We start from the raw sequence: 20,114 nt of genomic DNA, 5'->3' as shown, positions 1-20,114 counted from the left end.
GAAGGGCTAATAAGCCGGTGGAAGTAACATGCACTCTGTGCACCTCCCTCGCCACGGAATTCGGAGAAAATTGTTTTCTGGAAAGTGTGTCTGGACAAGTGCTACTGAATCAAGCCTGAGATATGCGAAATGGAAAAGAAAGCAAAGTTCTTGACTTTTTGTTTTAGAGGGGTCAAAGGACGGCAGGTGTAGAGGGGGCTGTATTTTCTGTTGGGCTGAGTTTCACTGTATGCTAAAGAGGATAAGGGGGCTCAGACGGGGGTTAGATGATGGCTAGCGCCCAGTATTGACCACCCCAGGGGGCCCTACACGTGGTCTAGGGCCAAGAGGCAGCACCTGGGACCCGGTGGAACAGCACACCTCAACTCTCCACGGGTCCGGAGGAGTTCTCTGGCTGAGCCAGTGCACCTCATCCACGCGACATCCACTAGTCTGTCCTGAGCTCTCCGTCAAGCCCCGTGTGGGTCCCCTGATGGTGACGCTCCAGCTCTCAAGGCGCTCCCACTCTAAGGTAGGTGACGGGCATAACTAAATATAGTCCACGGTACTGTGAGGCCGTGGAAGAAAAGGCAAGGGAGAGAAGAGAGATTGATGCTCACCAAAGAGCAGCCATCTGGAAAGGTTTTGCAGGGGAGGGGAGACTCTTCAAACTGTAACTTCAGGGATGACTCAGATTTCCCTAGGCCCTAAAGTGAGGGGAGAGTCAGGCCATGAGGAGAAGCGCAAGTCTGGGAAAGTGCCTGGCATTTTCCAGAAACGGCAAATGGTCAGGATGAGCTGCAGAACAGGTGCCTGGAGACTGCTGCGGAGCCTGAAAACTCGAGTCCCCCAGTGGGGCTGCTAAACCCAATCTGAACAACCAGAGACCAAGTCTGTGCATGGGGCTGCTGGGTCATAAAGTACAAATAAACGAGCGATAATGAAACAACTTACGGTGTCTATGGTGGTGCCACGTGAACAGGCTGATACTAGAGCTGGAAGGTTTGCAGCGATGCTAATACTGCGCGGCACAAACGCCAAGCGCCTCTGTGAGCCCAGAGTTGCAGGCGCTGTTTCATGCTCCTGCGGGGACAGAGCTGGCGCTGGGGAGGACAGGCCGGACCGCATCCTGGAGTGCTGTCGCTTTCATTCTTTTCTTCAATCACCCGACAAACCTTTGTGAGTGTTTACCTCATGCCAAAGACCAGAGACGAGAATATAGACCTCAGGAAGGCAGAGTTTGGGGCTTTACGGACTTTCGGTTTAACAGGGGAAGACATGTGGGTAAATAAATGAGCACGGCCGAAGATGGCAGGTGCCCTAGAAACACATTTTGGGGGCAGGAGGAGCGCAGAGGGGTTCAGGGTGAGGCTGCAGAATAAGGCAGAGCAGAGCGGCCTTCCTGGGGGAGGTGGCACTTGAGAGGACTCTTGAAAGATGGGGGGTAGGAAAGATACTCAGGGAGGAGGACTGGGGACGGGGCCACATGCGAAGGTCGATTTGGGGCTACTGCAAGTTCTTCTCGGAGCAAAGCGCGAAGGGGGTCTTTTCAAGGCCCGCGGCTCTCCCGCGGGGAAGCCCAGCCCAGTGCCCTGCGGCCCGCCGAGGCGGTGGTTGTGGTCCAGGGAGCCGCCGGGGCTCGCCCGCCGTGGTGGGCGCCTGGGAAGGGCCGGAGCCGGAGCGGCACCGCCTCAAGGGTCATGGAAACCGAGGGGGGGGGGGGGCAGCCAGCGACGCTGCGAGCCTCTGGGCCTGGGGAGCCTGTGCAGGCCGCGGCCTTTGTGCCCTCTGGTGCGTCTCCGGCGTTCAGTGGAGCCCCTCGGCGGTGATTGTAGCCTCCATTAGCACTTCAACGTTCCTACCTTGTTATAGGATCATCTCGCACCCAAAGAGCCCTGTTGTCTTCTAGCAAAGGAGCAAGGCACAGAGGGACGCACGAGCCAAGGCCCCGCGGGTCTCCAGAGAGTTGCCATGTCTGCTGTCTGCGAACGGCTGCGAATTCTCTGGGGCCCTTTTGGGGGAAAAGAATGTAAAGGAAGGGACCCTGTGAAGCAAGACCGGAGGCAAAACCGATGGAAATGCTAAATTTCTCCAAGAAAGTGAAGTGCAGGGGATCCCTGGGTGGCTCAGCGGTTTAGTGCCCGCCTTTGGCCCAGGGCGTGATCCTGGGGACCTGGGATCGAGTCCCATGTCGGGCTCCCTGCATGGAGCCTGCTTCTCCCTCTGCTTGTGTTTCTTCCTCTCTCTCTGTGTGTCTCTCATGAATGAATAAATAAAATCTTTAAAAAAAAAAAAAAAAGTGAAGTGCAGAGTGTCTGACCTAAGGGCTGGGTGTTCTTTTGAAAAGACATTGGTTGTGGAGCCTCATCCTACTGTCTCCTCTAGCCCCTGCTGCCTCTCCCGAGGCCAACTCCCTACATAGGTGATAGATAGATGATGTGATATATAACATTTTTTAGAACCTGCAGTTTCGTAAAAATGATTTTTAGTAATTCATATGGATATACTTTTGTTTTATCTCTGAAGAATTATAGCTGCTGGGTCTCCAGACGGACAGTGACAAACTGGGATGGTTTCCAGACCCTTTGTACACATCCCTATTTGTCAGTGTCCAGTGAACCCTGACTGAAAGAACAAGGCATATGAAGCTAAGTCCAGAAACTGGACAAAGAAACTGGATCCCTCTTCTGTCAGGAGCAGGCCCCCCACGGTGTAAGAAGCAGGCTTCGTGACTTGCCTTGCCCCTTGCCCCACTCCTCCCAAACTCACCACCTCGGACTCTGCCTGAAGTAGGAGGATAGCATGTCAAAGGAAGGGACTCCTATATCTCAAGGGGTCTTTCTTTTGATAGGGAAACTCTAACCTAACTAACAAAGGAGGAAAAAGGAAAACTAGGAAGGAGCAGAAGACAAGGTGGCAGGGACAGTCTTCTGCTCCTCAAATAGTTCTGGCATCTGCTCTGCCATGTCCTTGACTCAGTATCCCCGTGCTGCCTGTGTCACTTATTGCTTTAATCTGAATATCAGAGACCAGTTGCCAAAGCACATAGAGCAAATCAATATGTCAAACGTAGATAAAATAAACAAGTAGAGATACGAAGGAAAACAGTATCCTTATCCAGATGTGAGAATTTGACCTGATTCTCCTTGTGGTAAAGAAATATGTTGCTGAGGATTTAAAGATCCCAATAGGGAAAAATATGTGGAAATGCAGGACATGAATGAACCTATAAGAGGGTGCTTTAAAAGTCATTTTCCAAGTAAAAATTAAGACAGTATGTAATAAGGGATATCACCAGAATGTTAAGTTTCTTGGGGGGTGAACTATATAACTACATTGGTTTCTTTTATTGCTATAGATGTGGATCCCAGTTCCTAGGAAAATACCTGCCATGCACTGGTGCTAAATATTTGTTTTCTGATTAGCTGGTTAAATTCTTGATTTAATTTCAATTTAATGGTTTGTGTTTGCTATGCTCATGAATTAATTTTATGTTGTTGTGGATTCTTGCACTTTTATTTGCCCCTCCATCTAAATATTCAATCCTTTTTAGATTTATTTTTTGAAGTCACCTATGTCCCAGGATTCTTTGGATATTTCTGATGGAAGAGATTCAGACCAACTTTATTCAACATGCTTCTTTTCCTAGAGCTGAACAACATTTTTTAAAAGATTTTATTGGGATCCCTGGGTAGCGCAGCGGTTTGGTGCCTGCCTTTGGCCCAGGGGGCGATCCTGGAGACCCGGGATCGAGTCCCACGTCGGGCTCCCGGTGCATGGAGCCTGCTTCTCCCTCTGCCTGTGTCTCTGCCTCTCTCTCTCTCTCTCTCTCTCTCTGTGTGTGTGACTATCATAAATTAAATAAATAAATAAAAATTTAAAATAAATAAATAAATAAAAGATTTTATTTATGTATTCATGAGAAACACACACACAGAGAGAGAGAGAGAGAGAGAGAGAGACAGGCAGAGGGAGAAGCAGGTTCCATGCAGGGAGCCTGATGTGGGACTCGATCCCCGGACTCCAGGATCACACCCTGGGCCAAAGGCAGGCACTAAACCACTGAGCCACCCAGGGATCCCTGAGGTTTCAGCTTCCTTAATGACCAAACTAGATTGCTTCTTTGGCTAATCCAATTGATGTTGCACTTCCAAATTACCCTTGAATCTGCCTACTTGTCCCCACGTCTCCTCTGAACATCCAAGTCTAAGCTACCATCATCTCTTGTTAACTCTAAGGCAACACACTCTTCTTTGTTACCAGTCTTGCTCCTGGAAGAACTAGTCTGTACCCAGCAGCAAGAAACTTGGCATCAGTGCCTCCATGCCATTCAGTGTGCAATGCCCCATTATACTTGGAAAACTATAAAACACTGCCACTGTGACTTCCACAGCTCTGTTTGAAATGTCCCCTCTGTCCCTATCCAAATTTAGTGGATCCTATTTACCTCCCCAAGCTGATATGCGCCACATTTGATGAACTGGCCGCCCAACAATTCCAAAAACAGGCTTTCCTGTGTCACACTTTGTAAATTATTGTTTCCTGTGCCTGCAATGCACAGGTTCCCTTGGTTAGTTTTTGTTCTTTTTGTTTCTGTTCTGACAAGTTACAAATACAAAGACAACACCGACCTACCTACTTATGAAAATTAATGACTGTTAATACTTTGCTATTTTTCTTCAGTTTTTAACATTAAAATAATAAAACAATACAAAGTCCCTTTTGTTCTTCCTCCCACCCAGTGCCATTCCCTTGCCTTCTTACTCAGAGCAAATCATGGATGTTGTTGGCTCCCTCCCCAGCATCCATTTCTTTTCTTTCTTTTTGGTGTGACCTTAAATTTGCAAAGGCAAACACACACACACACACACACAGTACCCTCATGTTTCAACAAGAGCTGGCTTTGGCCAGATGTGGCCCAGGAGACACAAGGGCAGGTTTCCTGGTGACAGGGCTTCATTTTCCCCCAGGTTACACACGGGGAAGCCTCTAACATTTCTTTTTTTTTTTTTTTTTTTTTTTTTTTTTTATGATAGGCACACAGTGAGAGAGAGAGACAGAGACACAGGCAGAGGGAGAAGCAGGCTCCATGCACCGGGAGCACGAGGTGGGATTCGATCCCGGGTCTCCAGGATCGCGCCCTGGGCCAAAGGCAGGCGGGAAACCGCTGCGCCACCCAGGGATCCCGCCTCTAACATTTCTTAAGGCTGCTACGCTGTCTTCTCTGCCTCAAAGCTTTGCCTTTAGAGAATGGCCTGCAGTGGGACCTGAGGAACTGGGCTGTCTGAATTTTGGATCTGATGCCAGAGCAGGAACTAAATGGTGTTCTTGTTTGTCATTCTTCAACATCTGTCCTCTGCTCCTCTTGCATAGCTGTAGCTAGTACCTAAAAACAACGTCAGCATCACAAAAAGAAGGGAATGACTTCCTTAATGTCTCCACTCTTTCCTCCCCAAAATGAAAGAAAAAGGATATTTCCTTTTATAGCTAATCATTTTTGTTAATATATTATTTTGCTATATTTACGTTTGTGTTTATACTCAGTGCTCTGAAAAACTTACTTATACAAGGTTAAATCTCCATTCAGACATAAAGTGTTTAAAATAACAGCACAGAAATGAACTGTCTGTCTTTCTCTCTGCCTGTAGGTTGCGGCATGTTTACTCTCCTGTCATCCATCACTGCAGCTGTCAGTGGCCTCCTGGTGGGTTATGAACTTGGGCTCATCTCTGGGGCCCTTCTTCAGTTAAGAACTTTATTAGCCCTAACCTGCCACGAGCAGGAAATGGTTGTGAGCTCCCTCCTCATTGGAGCCTTGCTGGCCTCCCTCACTGGAGGGGTCCTGATTGACAGGTATGGAAGACGGGCTGCCATCATCTTGTCATCCTGCCTCCTTGGACTTGGGAGCCTCATCCTGATACTCAGTTTATCTTATGAGGTCCTCATTGTAGGCCGAATTGCTATAGGGGTCTCCATTTCGCTCTCTTCAATTGCCACATGTGTTTACATCGCAGAGATTGCTCCACAACACAGAAGAGGTCTTCTTGTGTCCCTGAATGAGCTGATGATTGTCATCGGCATACTTTTCGCCTACATCTCAAACTATGCATTTGCGAATGTTTCCCATGGCTGGAAATACATGTTTGGCCTTGTTATTCCCTTCGGAGTTTTGCAAGCAATCGCAATGTATTTTCTTCCTCCAAGCCCCCGGTTTCTGGTGATGAAAGGACATGAGGAGGCTGCTAGCAAGGTTCTCAGAAGGTTGAGAGCCATCTCAGATACAACAGAGGAACTCACTGGGATAAAATCTTCCCTGAAAGATGAATATCAGTATAGTTTTTGGGATCTGTTTCGATCAAAGGACAACATGAGGACTCGGATAATGATAGGTCTAACCTTGGTGTTTTTTGTGCAAGTCACCGGTCAGCCAAACATATTATTCTATGCATCAACTGTTTTGAAATCTGTTGGTTTCCAAAGCAACGAGGCAGCCAGCCTCGCCTCCACGGGGGTTGGAGTTGTCAAGGTCATCAGCACCATCCCTGCCACTCTTCTTGTAGACCATGTTGGGAGCAAAACCTTCCTCTGTATCGGCACCTCTGTGATGGCGGCTTCATTGGTGACCATGGGCATCGTGAATCTCAACATCCCCATGAACTTCACCAATATCTGCAGAAGCCAGAGCCCTATCAACCAGTCATTGGATAAGTCTGTATTTTATGGGCCAGGAAACCTGTCAGCCAATGATGACACTCTTAGAGAACTCTTTAAGGGGATCACGGCCCACAGCCAAAACCCCTTAATGCCCACAAGAAATGACATGGATAAGAGAGGGGTGACAATCTTACCAAATGCTAGACTGAATCCAGCTGAATACCTGATAGTCACAGACCCTGCAGATGTCCCAGCTTTCCTGAAATGGCTTTCCTTAGCCAGCTTGCTTGTTTATGTTGCTGCTTTTTCAATTGGTCTAGGACCAAGTAAGTATTTAATTTTTTTATTCCTTCCCTCTTTGCCCTTATGAATGTTAACATATTGCTTTTTACCATCAGCACATCTTGTAACTGTGGTACCTTTTACGTAACACTACTAGAAGTAAAATGGGAATGATACTGACCACCTGATGGTTCTACTAATGTGGAAAGTATGCTTGGCTCATACCTCCTTTGTGAAATGTACAGGGCTGGTATTCAGCAGAAGGATTAGTTTTCCATTATCTGTCACATGAGGATAATTTAACAGCAATTGATTGGGGATAAGCCAGATCTTGAAAGATATGTATTGCCCAAGAGGACATATTGTCTTATGAAAGCAGTTTACTGGAATATTTTCTGCCACACCATTCTTGAGTTCTTCATAAACGGAAGGAAAAAAGCATTTAGATTTCCTTAAAGACACACCAGTGAATGCATTCAGTAATAATGAAGAACAGCAAATGATGAGTTGGAAAGGAGGGTGGATTATTCGTTTAAGTACCTGTGTTTTATCACCAGAGTAACATCCCTGAGCACTTTACTCATTAAGTAGGAGAATGGTAGTCAAGTTACTCCCATTCAATACAATATAAACAATTTATAGGGAGATAGCTACATGGTTATTTTATTTTATATAGCTAGTCTACTCCAATGAGGAAGCTTAAACACTTCTCTTGAGCAAACTCTCTAGAGTTTTTTATAGCAGGTTGGTTCTTGCAGTTACTTGTCTTTAGCCTCGCACCCAAAGTCTAAAGTAAACCTCTATTTAGGGAAGTAAAGTGTAGTCTCTCTACCAGCCTCAACTCCTGCACCTCTCTCCCTCTCTCTCTTTCCTTCTCTGTCATTCTCTCTCTCAGACCTCTCTCCCCCCTCCCTTTCTCCTTCCTCTCTCCCACACACACAAAAATGGTGGTTGTTGTTGTTTACAAGAATCAAGGGCCAAACAGTTTTGCCCAAATAAAAGGAAATAGTGAAGCATAGGAACATGAGAGGACATAGGTTACTCTGAAGGAGAAGGAATCTCATGGACAAATTTAGATTTCTGGTACCAGGAACTGATACTGTTTCAAGAAAGAAAGTCACTTTAGGGCTTGCTCTAGTGATCTACTGTTAAGTCATTAACTCTTCATTCAGGTGATAGGTATCAAGAGGCTACTTTTTTTCAATAACAAGGAACTATGCTAGATCTTTTTTTTTTTAATTTTTATTTATTTATGATAGAGAGAGAGAGAGAGAGAGGCAGAGACATAGGCAGAGGGAGAAACAGGCTCCATGCACGGGGAGCCCGACGTGGGATTTGATCCCGGGTCTCCAGGATCGCGCCCTGGGCCAAAGGCAGGCGCTAAACTGCTGCGCCACCCAGGGTTCCCTGAACTATGCTAGATCTTGGGGAAATAGCAATGAACAACACAGACACTGTCCCTGTCTTCAAGGAGATTATGCTCGAATTAACTGAGCTATATTCTCTGTGTCTGCTTCTTTCTGGTCAGCAACCAGCAGGCTTGGCCTGCTTAATCTCTGTTAATGAATAACTAGATTTGCACATAGCCGATATGGCCTCTACTGCAGCTCTGTTTCCTCACCAGCGCAGTCCACTTTCACTTCTAAGTGAGATCAGTCTCTGAATTTTGATTCTTTCAAATTCCGGAGTGAGAGAAGGAATCTCATTGACTGCTCTTTGCTCTGTGGAGTCATAAGTGGCTGTTCAGGGACACCCTGGCCACATGGTCCAAACTATGGATGGATTAGAACTGGCCCTTCCTCTGGCACTAAGAGTAGACAGATTTGCTTATAATGGACTGTGCATGGATAAGTACAGTAAATACTGCAATACCATCAGCCTCTGATCTCTCTGACTTGCTTCTGAACCCTGGCCCTCCTTGTTAAGACTTAACAATGATAAATATTATTAATGAACAGTTTCCTAGAAACAGGTTTCTACTATTATTTCAAGATTCAGTCAGCTTGGGTGTGTACCTGTAAGACATTTGTCTTAGTCAGTTGGGGTTGCTATAACAAATCACCAAAGATTGGATGGTTTAGACAACAAACATTTATTCCTCCCAGTATAGAGGCTGCCAAGTCCAAAATCAAGGTGCTGGCACATTTGGTTGTTGCTCCGCTCCTGGTTTGTAGACGGCCACCATTTTCTTGGCGTGTCCTCACATGGCAGAGGGATGGACAGAGAGAGAACTAGCTAGCTTTCTCATGTTGCATCTCACAGGGCACTAGTTCCATCACTAGCTCTACCCAATGACCTAATTGTCTCCTGAAGGCCCTACCTCCAAATATCACATTAGGAATTAGGACTTCAGCATATGAATTGTAGGAGTGACACAAACATGCAGTCCCAACAACACTAATAAGGTTCCTCTGATACATAAAGCTAATGAAACTGGAGAAAGCCTCTTATACTTTTATGTTTAAAAACTCTTTAAAGTCTACCAGAAGGGCAAGATACAAATGTTATTTTGTACCAAGGAACAACTTAACTTTCTTTGTGAACTTTTCTATATTAATAAGTATAGTAAGTTTTGCTCATAGGATAAACTTGGGTGGTCTTGTCTCACTGATTTCCTTTGCCAGCAACTTTCCCCCCTTTATATTCATCATAAAACTAAAAATATTGTTCACATCATTTTTTTTGACCCAATCTTTTGTTGTTGTTATTGTTTTTAAAGGTTTTATTTATTTATTTATGAGGGACACACAGAGAGAAGCAGAGACACAAGCAGAGAGAGAAGCAGGCTCCATGCAAGGAGCCCAGTGTGGGACTTGATCCCAGGATTCTAGGATCATGCCCTGGGCTGAAGGCAGACGCTCAACTGCTGAGCCAGCCAGGCATCCCTGACCCAATCCTTTGAAATATAAAGAATCAACTAAGAATTTAAGGAAAGCTTAGCAAAAAGAATAGGATGCTCTCTTTGTTTTAAGTCAGAGAAACTTTCAGGTTAACAGAGATTATAACATGACACATATTATATCAAAGACATTGCTCTTGAACTTCCAGAACCTACCAATTCTTGGTCAAAGTTATCCCAAGCTCATGTTACCTTTCTCTCTTTAGTTTTTGGGTAACTTTGAAAGATGTAGCAAATTCTGTCACTAGGATATTATTTGATACATTATTGTATTAGAACAAGAGTTCTTTTCGGGAAATTCAGTTTGATTTTGGAAAAAATTATTGGGGGCTTTTTGTTATTTACCTTTTAGAATTCATTAAATTGTATTCCATACTAATTCTTTTAAAACATATTTAGGCTTTGAATTTGACTAATATTTATTGACATCTATTGTGTCAACTACTGTACTAGGAAGGCTTTACATACTTGGGAGTATTTCATTTTACCTTCACAACAAGCCTATGAAGAAAGAGTATTCACCAAATTTTATAAACGGTGGCACTGGATCTCAGAGAGGCTGAGTGACTTGCTCAAATAGTTGAAAATGCCTTTTGTCTTCTGAAATTCACTGGTAATCCCTAGTCCAGGACAAGAATAGACAGTCTTGTGTTGGTCTTGATAATAAATGTTAATAACTTTTAGTTCAGTCCACCATGAAGACACATTAGAAGTAAGAATGAAAAAAAAAAAGTAAGAATGAATGAAAGTAGTGTATCACCGTCTATCACATAAGGCTATTAAATGGGCCACTCTGCATTTTATGCAAGATACTGATAACCTCTCTTTTTCTGAAGTTCTGCTTGGTAAAAGAGCACGTACATTTCTAAGGCTGAGCTACAGAATAAGAGAGAGGGAGAATAATGATCAGCTTTGATGTGCTCGTACTTGAATAACTGAACTCAATTAAGATAACGTTTAATGTGTATTTGGTTAGAATTCAAGCTCAGCCATAACAAAGACCAAAATAACAGTGGCTGAAATAAGGTAGGAGTTTGTTTCTCTCTTACTGAGCAGCTGGATAGTTCTGGGTGCTGTGGAGGCTTCCAGGTACCAGAAACCAATAGATGGTGTCCCCAGACCTCATAGCCAGTGCTTTAATACTGGTGTTCAGTCTATCAAGATGACTATTTAAAAATATTAAGATGCATTTTAAAATTTCCTCACCCTTTTCTGATAGCTAATGGTCCCTTGAGAATAAGTGAAAGGCACAGAGTACAGTCAATTAAAGGGAGGCTGGGTGTAGAAGGGCCTGGAAAATAAGGCACTGTGAGCAATTCTGTCAGAGAAGAACCACTGTGGGTGATAGGGGACAAGGGGTTTCTTACAAGGCTTCCATTGCACACACTTGTGGAAGACACTGAGAAAGCAAAGGCCTGGAAGGAGTCAGTGAGAGGAAAAGGAGAAGGTCACTCATCGGGGCCGCAAGGAGAAGCTGGTGAAGAAGCCTGTGGAAGCCTGTTGCTCTGCATCTGACTGTGTCCTGCAGTCTCTGCAGATCAGCAGGGCCTGGGGAAGAAAAGCTGGACTTAAAGCCAGAGCGAACTGGAATCTGTGAGAAGAAACTGGAGCCTGAATCTGTCTGTCACTGCATCCACTCTGATGACACTGACCACCTTCAGAAAAACAGGTGTCCTGCTCTGTAGAGCTCTGACAGTGTAACTGGTCTGGTAGTAGGAGAGGCTGGAGGAGGGGACCAGCGCACTGGCTGCTCCCCTGGACTAGCAAGAAGAGACAGCAGGTCACAGCGACATGAACAAGCTGCAGTGATGTCTAGGACCCAGCATAGGGCTGATGGATGTGTCACTCTAGCCTTCCAAGTCTGGTTGCAAATTTATATTTCGGCCTACCCTCATACAACACTATACAGAGGAGGGAACGCTGGGAAATGTAGTTCCAGTTCAGCTAAATGGACACAGAACTGCCAAAGTAATAAACTCGGGACTAAGAAAGAATAGATGTGAATGTGGAATAAAATATTCCAGAACGTCAAGGACCCTAAATTCTATCTTCAAATGCTGTGACAGACATTCATTTCTTTTAATTAAAGCATTAATTGTTACAATGTATGCCTAGCTTCCATTTCATCTATTTCTGAAATGAGATGAGGTCATTAAATTCATGTCTTTTGGCTTTTGTTTCTTTAGCTATAAAACAAAACAAAAAAAAAACCACTTTGCTAATGCATTGTAAAAGCTTCCACATTTATTTTCTCAGGGGCATTCATGATCTCCCTTGAACTTATGACTCTCACTTATCTCTAGTTCTCTTATGTCATACGGCTTCTAGTTGCTTTTCTCCTGATGAGTACTGGATTTCTGCACTTTAAATCTTCAGTATCAGTCCAATGCTGAATTGTTTTCTCTCTTATGCCAGGAGAATATCCCTTTCTTTTCCATGCTGTCATTTGGTCTGATGCTCTGGGGCCTTTTGGTCAATCTGGTCAGTGACCAAGTGCTCTTGTATTTCCCCTCACGGATGGCTCCCGTGTTTATCTTTTCCTTCCCGTTTCTGCCACCTAGTCTACCCCTTGTGAGCTCATGCCTAGGTTCCTGGAAGTCCCTTCCTGTAGTTCTCATACCTTGCGGATCCTCGCCACGACCACCCGCCTTCCATAGGAGGGCCCCTTAAATACCAAGTTCCTGGTGTCAGCACGGCTCACCAGTCTTCCCTGGCTTCCTCCTTTCTCCCAAATCAGAGAAGTCAAATACCTTTCAAGATGAAATGAAGATTAGAAATTATCTAGTTCAACATATAACATATTTCTTTTATAGAAAATAAAGATGTCCAAGATGATTGAGATCACACAGATTTTGGACTAGAACCCCAGGCACCGGGAGCCTCATCCCATCCTCTTTCTGCTACTAACTGACCCATCTCTGAGGGTAGGACGGTGTAATTTTCAGGGCTTCCCATCATCTTCCCCAGCTTCGTCTGGTGCCGGCACAACTCTGGGGGTACCGTTTACCTGGTGGTCAGTGGCGTGCTGCCCAAGGCCACGGCTCATACAGAAGTAGCCTAGATCCTCCTGCCCTGCAAAAGGAGGGGGCCCCTCGCCGCCGTGCAACGGGCAGTGCGTTACCTGTCGCGCTGCCTTATGGCCCCTGCTCCACACCCCGGTCAAGAGACACAGCCCCCTTGGGGTCCTTTCCCTTCAGCTGTTTGTCATCTATGAATGTGCGTAGTAAACCTTGTTGTCTCACAGGGTATGGTGAGCATCAGGTGAGCTGATGCCCTCGGGAGCATTCGGGATGCTTTGAGTGTGTTGTAAGTGGAAGTCAGTATGATGACACAACTTAGTGCTTAATGATGAAGTGTATTGCTTCTGTATGTTTTTTTAAAAAATATTTTATTTATTTATTCATGAGAGACACAGAGAGAGAGGCAGAGACGGGGAGAGGGGAAGCAGGTTCCCTGTGGGGACACCCATGTGGGACTTGATCCCAGCACCCAGGGATCATGATCTGAGCCGAAGGCAGACGCTCAACCACTAAACCACCCAGGTGTCCCTGTTTTGGTTTATTAACCAAATATAGTTATTAAAATAAGCTCTTAGAGGGAAGAAATGACATCTCTATTTTTTGCTTCTTTCTCTTAAAGGAAGCACTGCATGAAAACCATGAAGGAATACATTTGTGTTTCTAAGAGGGAGGTTGGAGGAGAAGGAGTTTAAAAATGAGATACAAATATAAGAAAGGTCTCAAAGTGTGTTATTTTTTATTTTATTTCTTAAAAGATTTTATTTACTTATTCATGAGAGTGTGTAACAGAGAGAAAGAGAGGCAGAGACACAGGCAGAGGGAGAAGCAGGCTCCCTGCAGGGAGCCCAATGTGGGACTCGATCCCAGGTCTCCCATCGATTCTCGATCCCCAGGACGCCCTGGGCTGAAGGCGGCACTAAACCGCTGAGCCACCCAGGCTGCCCTCAAAGTATGTTTTTTATATGTGTCAAGTTGTCTGGGGCAGGCAAAGTGCCACGTAAGCTGGAAATGCTAGGCTGCCACGACACTGCTGTCCCTGCCAGTGACCATTGTGAGGCTTTTTGCAGAACAATCCATCACTTCAGCATATTTTCAAAAATCTTCTGGTTTTGCCTATAAGATGAGAAGTACAGAAGTTAGGAGTGCTCAGAAATAGGTAGCAGGAGGCATTTAGGGCTTTTCTTTGTTAAGTCATGAAGAGTTATTGGGAACTTCAGACTCAGTATCTAAAAGTAGCTCTGAAAAAAAAATAAATAAAAGTAGCTCTGGATTTGTCTTGGACACCTAGGCGTTTTCCTGCTGTATGGAGAACAGAGTTCCTTTTGCTAATGAGATGGAGAATCTCATGGGGTATGGGAAAAAGAAATGACCCTTCATCTTATGGTTTCTTCAACTTATAGTTGTGGTTCCAAGGCCTAAGCTGGGTTATGTGTAAGTATGGGTTCATTTTTTTAGAAAAGGGAAAGCATGGACTTTGAAGTAGGTCGCCACCTAGAGTCGAATCTCAACTCTGCCACTTGCCCGCTGTGCAACCCTAGGGAAGTTAGTTAACCTCTCTGTGCCTCATAGTTTATCATTTATAAATGTAGATACAATTAAGAGTTATCTTACAGTATTGTGAGGATTAAGTCAGCTCATAATAAAGTCCTTAAAAACGGGCCCTAAAAAGTGCCATATAAGTCCACATTGAGTAAAATACATAAGCCTAAAGAGCTGGATATTCATGCATGGGATCAGGAGGCAGTCTAAGAATCTCAGATCTTCCCCGCTAAAGAGAACAACCAATTATTTCACACCCGTAGTTTGGGGCTGTTGATTCTCCTAGAATTTTTAGAAGAGATCTGGTAATTGTCCTTGTTTTACTTGCCAAAAGTCAGTTGTTTATGCCTGTGTTTATGTTGTAGTTATTCTTTTGTAAAGAAAACATATCCTAGGAATGCCAATTCAATCACCAAAATCGTATTCTAGAGTATTGGTATAAACTGCACAAACCAGTGGGAGTTTAGAGAACGTTTTTAACAGGAACAAGGTTTGGTTTTGGTTTTTTGTATTTTTTTATTGGAGTTTGATTTGCCAACATATAACACCCAGTGATCATCCCGTCAAGTGCCCCCTCAGTGCCCATCACCCAGTTACCCCAACCCCCCGCCCACCTCCCCTGCCACCACCCCATGTTCATTTCCCAGAGTTAGGGGTCTCTCATGTTTTGTCTCCCTCTCTGATAGTTCCCACTCATTTTCCCTCCTTTCATAATCAAGGTTTTCATACCAGATTTTGAATGCATTATAAAGTGTATCAATCTGATGTGATTATTGCCCAGGTATTTCATTTAGAGAGTTTATTGCTTGTAACAGACACAAGTCCTTTGCATAAACAGTGGTATAAAGGGAAAAGTACTTGCTTTTCTAAAGTAAAATTGAAAGGGAGACTAAAACCATTTTTATTGGGCAGCCCTGGTGGCGCAGCTGCCTGCAGCCCAGGGTATAATCCTGGAGACCTGGGATTGAATCCCACATCGGGCTCCCTGCATGGAGCCTGCTTCTCCCTCTGCCTGCTTCTCTGCCTGTCTGTGTCTCTCATGAATAAATAAATAAAATCTTTAAAAAAAATTTTTATTAAACATTCTTAAATATGAGTTGGCTTAGAACAACATTCCTTAATTGTATTAGATCACAACATAGTTTCTTCAGCCAAAAGAAAAAAAAAGAAAAAAAAATTCTATTTTTAGGTTAAAGCACATGCCCTACATCATTTTACTTTCTGGTCTTCTGTTTTCCTAATTGTAAAATAACAGGGTTGCCCTAGAATCTAAATTCAGGAGGGGTCATGAATTTGGTTGGTACCAAGTAATCTCATGTATTTTATTTTATGCATTTAAAATGTTATTCAAAAGAACCCATAGTCTTCACCAGCTTGCTGAAGGATTCGTGGCCTAAAGAGGTTAGGAGCCTCTCCCCTCCATTTTTTCAGTAACTAATACAAAAACTCTTCCATCAAATGAAATCAAGATATAGACTCCATTGCTTTTATTAGAGACCTTTATTAAACATTTGACTTTCTATACCTCATTTTTCACTTCAAAAATATGTTCAAAAACTGTGTTTCTGAGGTGATCCTGATTATCACTTAGCTCTTTTTAATAGCTCCGTATTTGTCCATCATGGTTCAAACTTCAGGGTAGAACCAAGGATTCCTGACATTGTGAGGACTTAGAGCCACATGAAGATTTCTCTTCTACTCATGCTTCAAAAATAAAGCACCGATGAGCCCAAACCCAAGGCATGAAATTATTCTCTCATGAGTTCATTTGAGGTGATATTTGTATAGAAACCCAGCCCTTCTTAAATTAGCCACTATAACATAGAAAAATGTGTGTAGGTATTCTTTCCACAATAATTAGAGCTTTTCAAGATCCAAACATTCCTGCGTTCATAAATTAAGGAACCTCCTCTCTCATCTCATGACTAGTATCTCTTCATGAAAGCAGATGGAAAGAATTTGTCCAATGTCACATGTCAAGTTCAGTAATGAGTCTGTAACGGTTATCCTTTAACTACCTCTGTATTCACTCATTCAAGCAGAACCTCACACTGTAGACTGAGTGACAGGTGCCACCAAATCAACTCCTCTAAGCTCTTTTACCAAATAGCAGGAGTTCCAGCAAGAAAGCAATTTGGGGTGACCAAGAGGAGAGGGGAGAGGGAGGAAGCGATGGGGATTTGTTAATTCACTCACTTAATGCTCACCCATGATATACTGGGCCCAGTGCTAGGTGTGGTTAGCTGGGGACAGGTGAGTGAGGTCCACAGCTGCCCTTGTGGAGACAGTGGTAAGGATAGGCAATGAGCAAGAACATGAATACATGTATAATACAGTGTCAGGAGGAAAGAAGTATTCAACTCTAGGTGGAGATTAGAATGGTAAAGAAACAACAGGAAGGATAAATGAAGGAGCAGGTGTGGAGGAGGTCACATGGTCACAGAAGGCCTTCCTGGGGTGGTGATGTTGGGCCAAGGCTTATATGAAGAAAGCAGTGTGAAGATCTGGGAGCAGAGAGTTTTAAGCAGGGTTGATGGCAGATCCAGTGGCCTTGAGGGGATGTGAGCTTGAAGGTTTAGTGGAATAGTAAGAAAGCCTGTAGAGGCTGTAACACCAAGTGTTTAAATTCAGACAGGCTTTGGCACCCAGCTATCTGGCTTCCACTCTCAGCTCCAGGGTGTAGAACTTTGGGCAAGTCAATTTCTCTCTTGAGGTTTCTTTTAGTTTCCTTATCTAGAAAATGAGGCAAATATGGTCTACTTCATAGTGGTGGGGTCAAATGAGGCAACCTGTATAAAATGTTCCTAGTTCAGTTCCTGGTGTGCAGTATGGACTCAGTACAGTTAGTTCTTAGTGTTAACAAATATCAGGTTCTGGTCTAGACATGACATGAATAGTTCTGATAATGCCAGCACTGACCTCAGCAGGCATTTTGCTTAAGTCATGTCAGGACACACAGGACATGTTCCACGGCCCTATGTTGAATTGTAATGCCACGGTCCTCCTCACCTCCCTCCCATACACCATTCCAGTTGGGTCAAGACTAAAAAGGATAGATCTATGTTTTAAAATATGGTTTAATTCTGGATTACCTACAGTGAAGAGATCTTCCTAGGGAACCAGGCAGGTTTTTCCATTGGGGTGTGAAAGGTGTGATATAGGCTGAGCAATACCCAAATGTCTACTCTTCCAAGTTGGTGTAACTAATCTGGACTTTATGTCCTATGTGAATACAAACTATGTCTTTTTCACAGTTGTTTCCTCTAGCCTAACCTAGGGTCTGGCCCACAATAGGGGCTCAATAATTATTTGTTGAGTAAGTTAAAAAACGTTTCTAGAATACTCTCAGCTTCTGTGAGAGAAGGGGCAGCTCTCTCTCTCTCTAGTCTGGAGTTCTATATCCTGATCTTCTCTGGTATGTATCTGGGTCAGTACATAGGGAATCAGAAATGAATGATGGTATGTGGAATCCCATGCACATCTGACCAAAAATTGTATCTGAATAAAGCTACTCAATTGAGGACACAAGGCCATTTTCAATATTTGATAATCTAAGAAAGTTCATGTTTTAAATGTCCTAAAATTAAGGCCATTTAAAAAAATTATAATGCTAAACAAAATATTCATTTCCAGATTTCTAGCCTTTCCCTTGAAAATAAATATTGAGATTAACAATATCATGGGATAATTTTTCCTACTTTGGTTTAGTAATTAGATGTATTTAAACTTGACTCTTTATAAAAAGGACTTGAGACAATTCCTTCACAGTTTTCCAAAAGAAATATGTGAAAATCTGAACCTGGTATTTGCGGTTTGTTTTTGCTTATTTAATTAACATTAGAGTTTACAGAAATATTTCAATGGATTATCTCAGACTTAACAGTCCCATTAAATCCCTCAAGATGTAAAGGGCAGTCCATAATTAGTAATAGTAATAAAAGATCTTTGTGGAAAAAATCATACCATAGCTGTAAGTGATCAAACTCTGAAGAACTGCAAGCTGGCTAATATTTTATTCCACTTGCAAATTAACAAGTTAGCCTTTCTCAGTTTTATGGATTTTGGAAAACAACATAAGACTTCTTGATCAGACAGGACAATTTATCACTCCCAGCAACAGCAATAGCTAGAGTATCAGCATTGCATCATTCCCTCAAGCCCCAGTACCCACAGGGCAACATGAAGAGAACCAGATGACACGAGCACATATAATTGGCCATTTTTGAGAAGAGGATCGCCAAGCCTAGGGAACCCAAATCTTTTATAATAGACAGTAAGCCAGCCTGATTTCCTCTGTGGAAGAAGATATCTTTAATTTTTTGGGTAGTAAACAAGCCTTTCCTCCAGAGGAGACACTATCTCTGTCTTCTAAGGCTGTTTGTCATACAAAGAAAACCCAAAACAAAAGCAGTCAGTGCTTTTGCTCATATGACACACAGAACTGCAAGCGCCCCATGAAGAATTGTCTCTCAGGTCAAGAATCCTAAAAAGGCCACTTTTCTGTTTTAAATAAGAAACTCGAAATTTTTTAAGGTTCAAAAACTGTAGAGTCTAACTTTTTGTTTGGTTTAGTTTTATGGAGTTTAGCCAGCTTTTTGGAGCATGGGTATCAGTAGGAAGCATAAGACTCATCTGCCATAACATTTAAATTTAGATTTTTATATCCAAATAACTTTAGCTCTTCAAAAAGAAATTGTTCATGTGATGTTTGCACAGCTAAAGATTTTGACATTCCAGGGATGTGAAACAGCAGGTTCTAATTTAGAAGTTTACTTAGCTGCTTTACTCCAGGAGATGCTGGGTTTAGAACAGAGAAGCTTACAAACCAGAAGTATATCCAATGTTTCAATAAAGATTCTGATAGTCTTCAGATTTCCTCCTAGATACTAGGTCTTTAGTATTCAGAATCATCAAAGTTAAAGGCATTTTTACTGGTCATCTTTTTTTTTCTCTGTCATTCTTCTTATGGGATAATCACAAAGCTTTAGAGAAAAGGCATGTTTATTAGACTTTAAACATGAGAATTTTAGTATCAACTGTAGCCATTAGTCAATCATATTCACACATTGGTTTGTGTTAAGTATAAGTTAGGTGTTAGGTATGTAAGCTTAAGATTTTTCACATTTTTTTCCTTTAAATCTCAGGTTTTAGTTATCACCAATATTCCCATCCATCCTGTTCTTTTTTTCCAATTAGTGAAATTAAAGGCCATTTTAATTGATTAAAATGATGAGCTATTTGGCCCTCTGATGTTAATCATTAATATAATGCAAAATTAATAAAAATTAGTGTCTGAATAGTTTTATGCTAAGTTTGAAGCCAAGCAAAGGAGGAAAAACTTAAAGACATATGTGCCCTTACCTAATTAAATCCTAAAGTCCTCTTTGGAGTCAGATGATGCAACCGACCAGAACCTGACAGAACCAGTCTAAAAACTGCATTTTTGTAGGATGAGCACAACTCAACACACAGTGAAATGACACCATCAATTCCATTACTGTGGGCAATCGTTCACATAAAACAATAGAGTTGAACTTTCCTCACAGTCCTGTGCCCTTGAGAATTGTGAATTATCAGAATAGTAAAGACATTAAAGAAACAGACTAAGGTTTTAACACTATCTTAATAAACACAAGCATTCCTTTGTTACTTTATTGTTTTCCAGAACACAATGTTAAGAATTTTTCCAGGGAACATTAATAACATGAAAGACTATAATACCTTTCTGATTAAAGTCCAAA

The 20,114-nt window shown here is 42.9% G+C and overlaps 1 protein-coding gene across 3 annotated transcripts in view; it reads left to right on the top strand.

The window, feature by feature from the left end:
- SLC2A12 (solute carrier family 2 member 12) overlaps nucleotides 1-20,114 on the top strand; it is an 83,169-nt gene that overhangs the window by 12,896 nt on the left and 50,159 nt on the right. For all 3 annotated transcript variants that reach the window (XM_077893765.1, XM_077893755.1, XM_077893775.1), the window contains exon 2: nucleotides 5,628-6,959. In XM_077893765.1, the coding sequence (XP_077749891.1) occupies nucleotides 5,628-6,959 (1,332 nt within the window). The remainder of the gene's footprint in view (nucleotides 1-5,627; nucleotides 6,960-20,114) is intronic.

Source organism: Canis aureus, chromosome 1 (genome assembly GCF_053574225.1).
Source record: "Canis aureus isolate CA01 chromosome 1, VMU_Caureus_v.1.0, whole genome shotgun sequence".
Lineage (NCBI taxonomy): Eukaryota > Metazoa > Chordata > Mammalia > Carnivora > Canidae > Canis > Canis aureus.
This window is presented reverse-complemented; position numbering and strand designations above follow the sequence as displayed.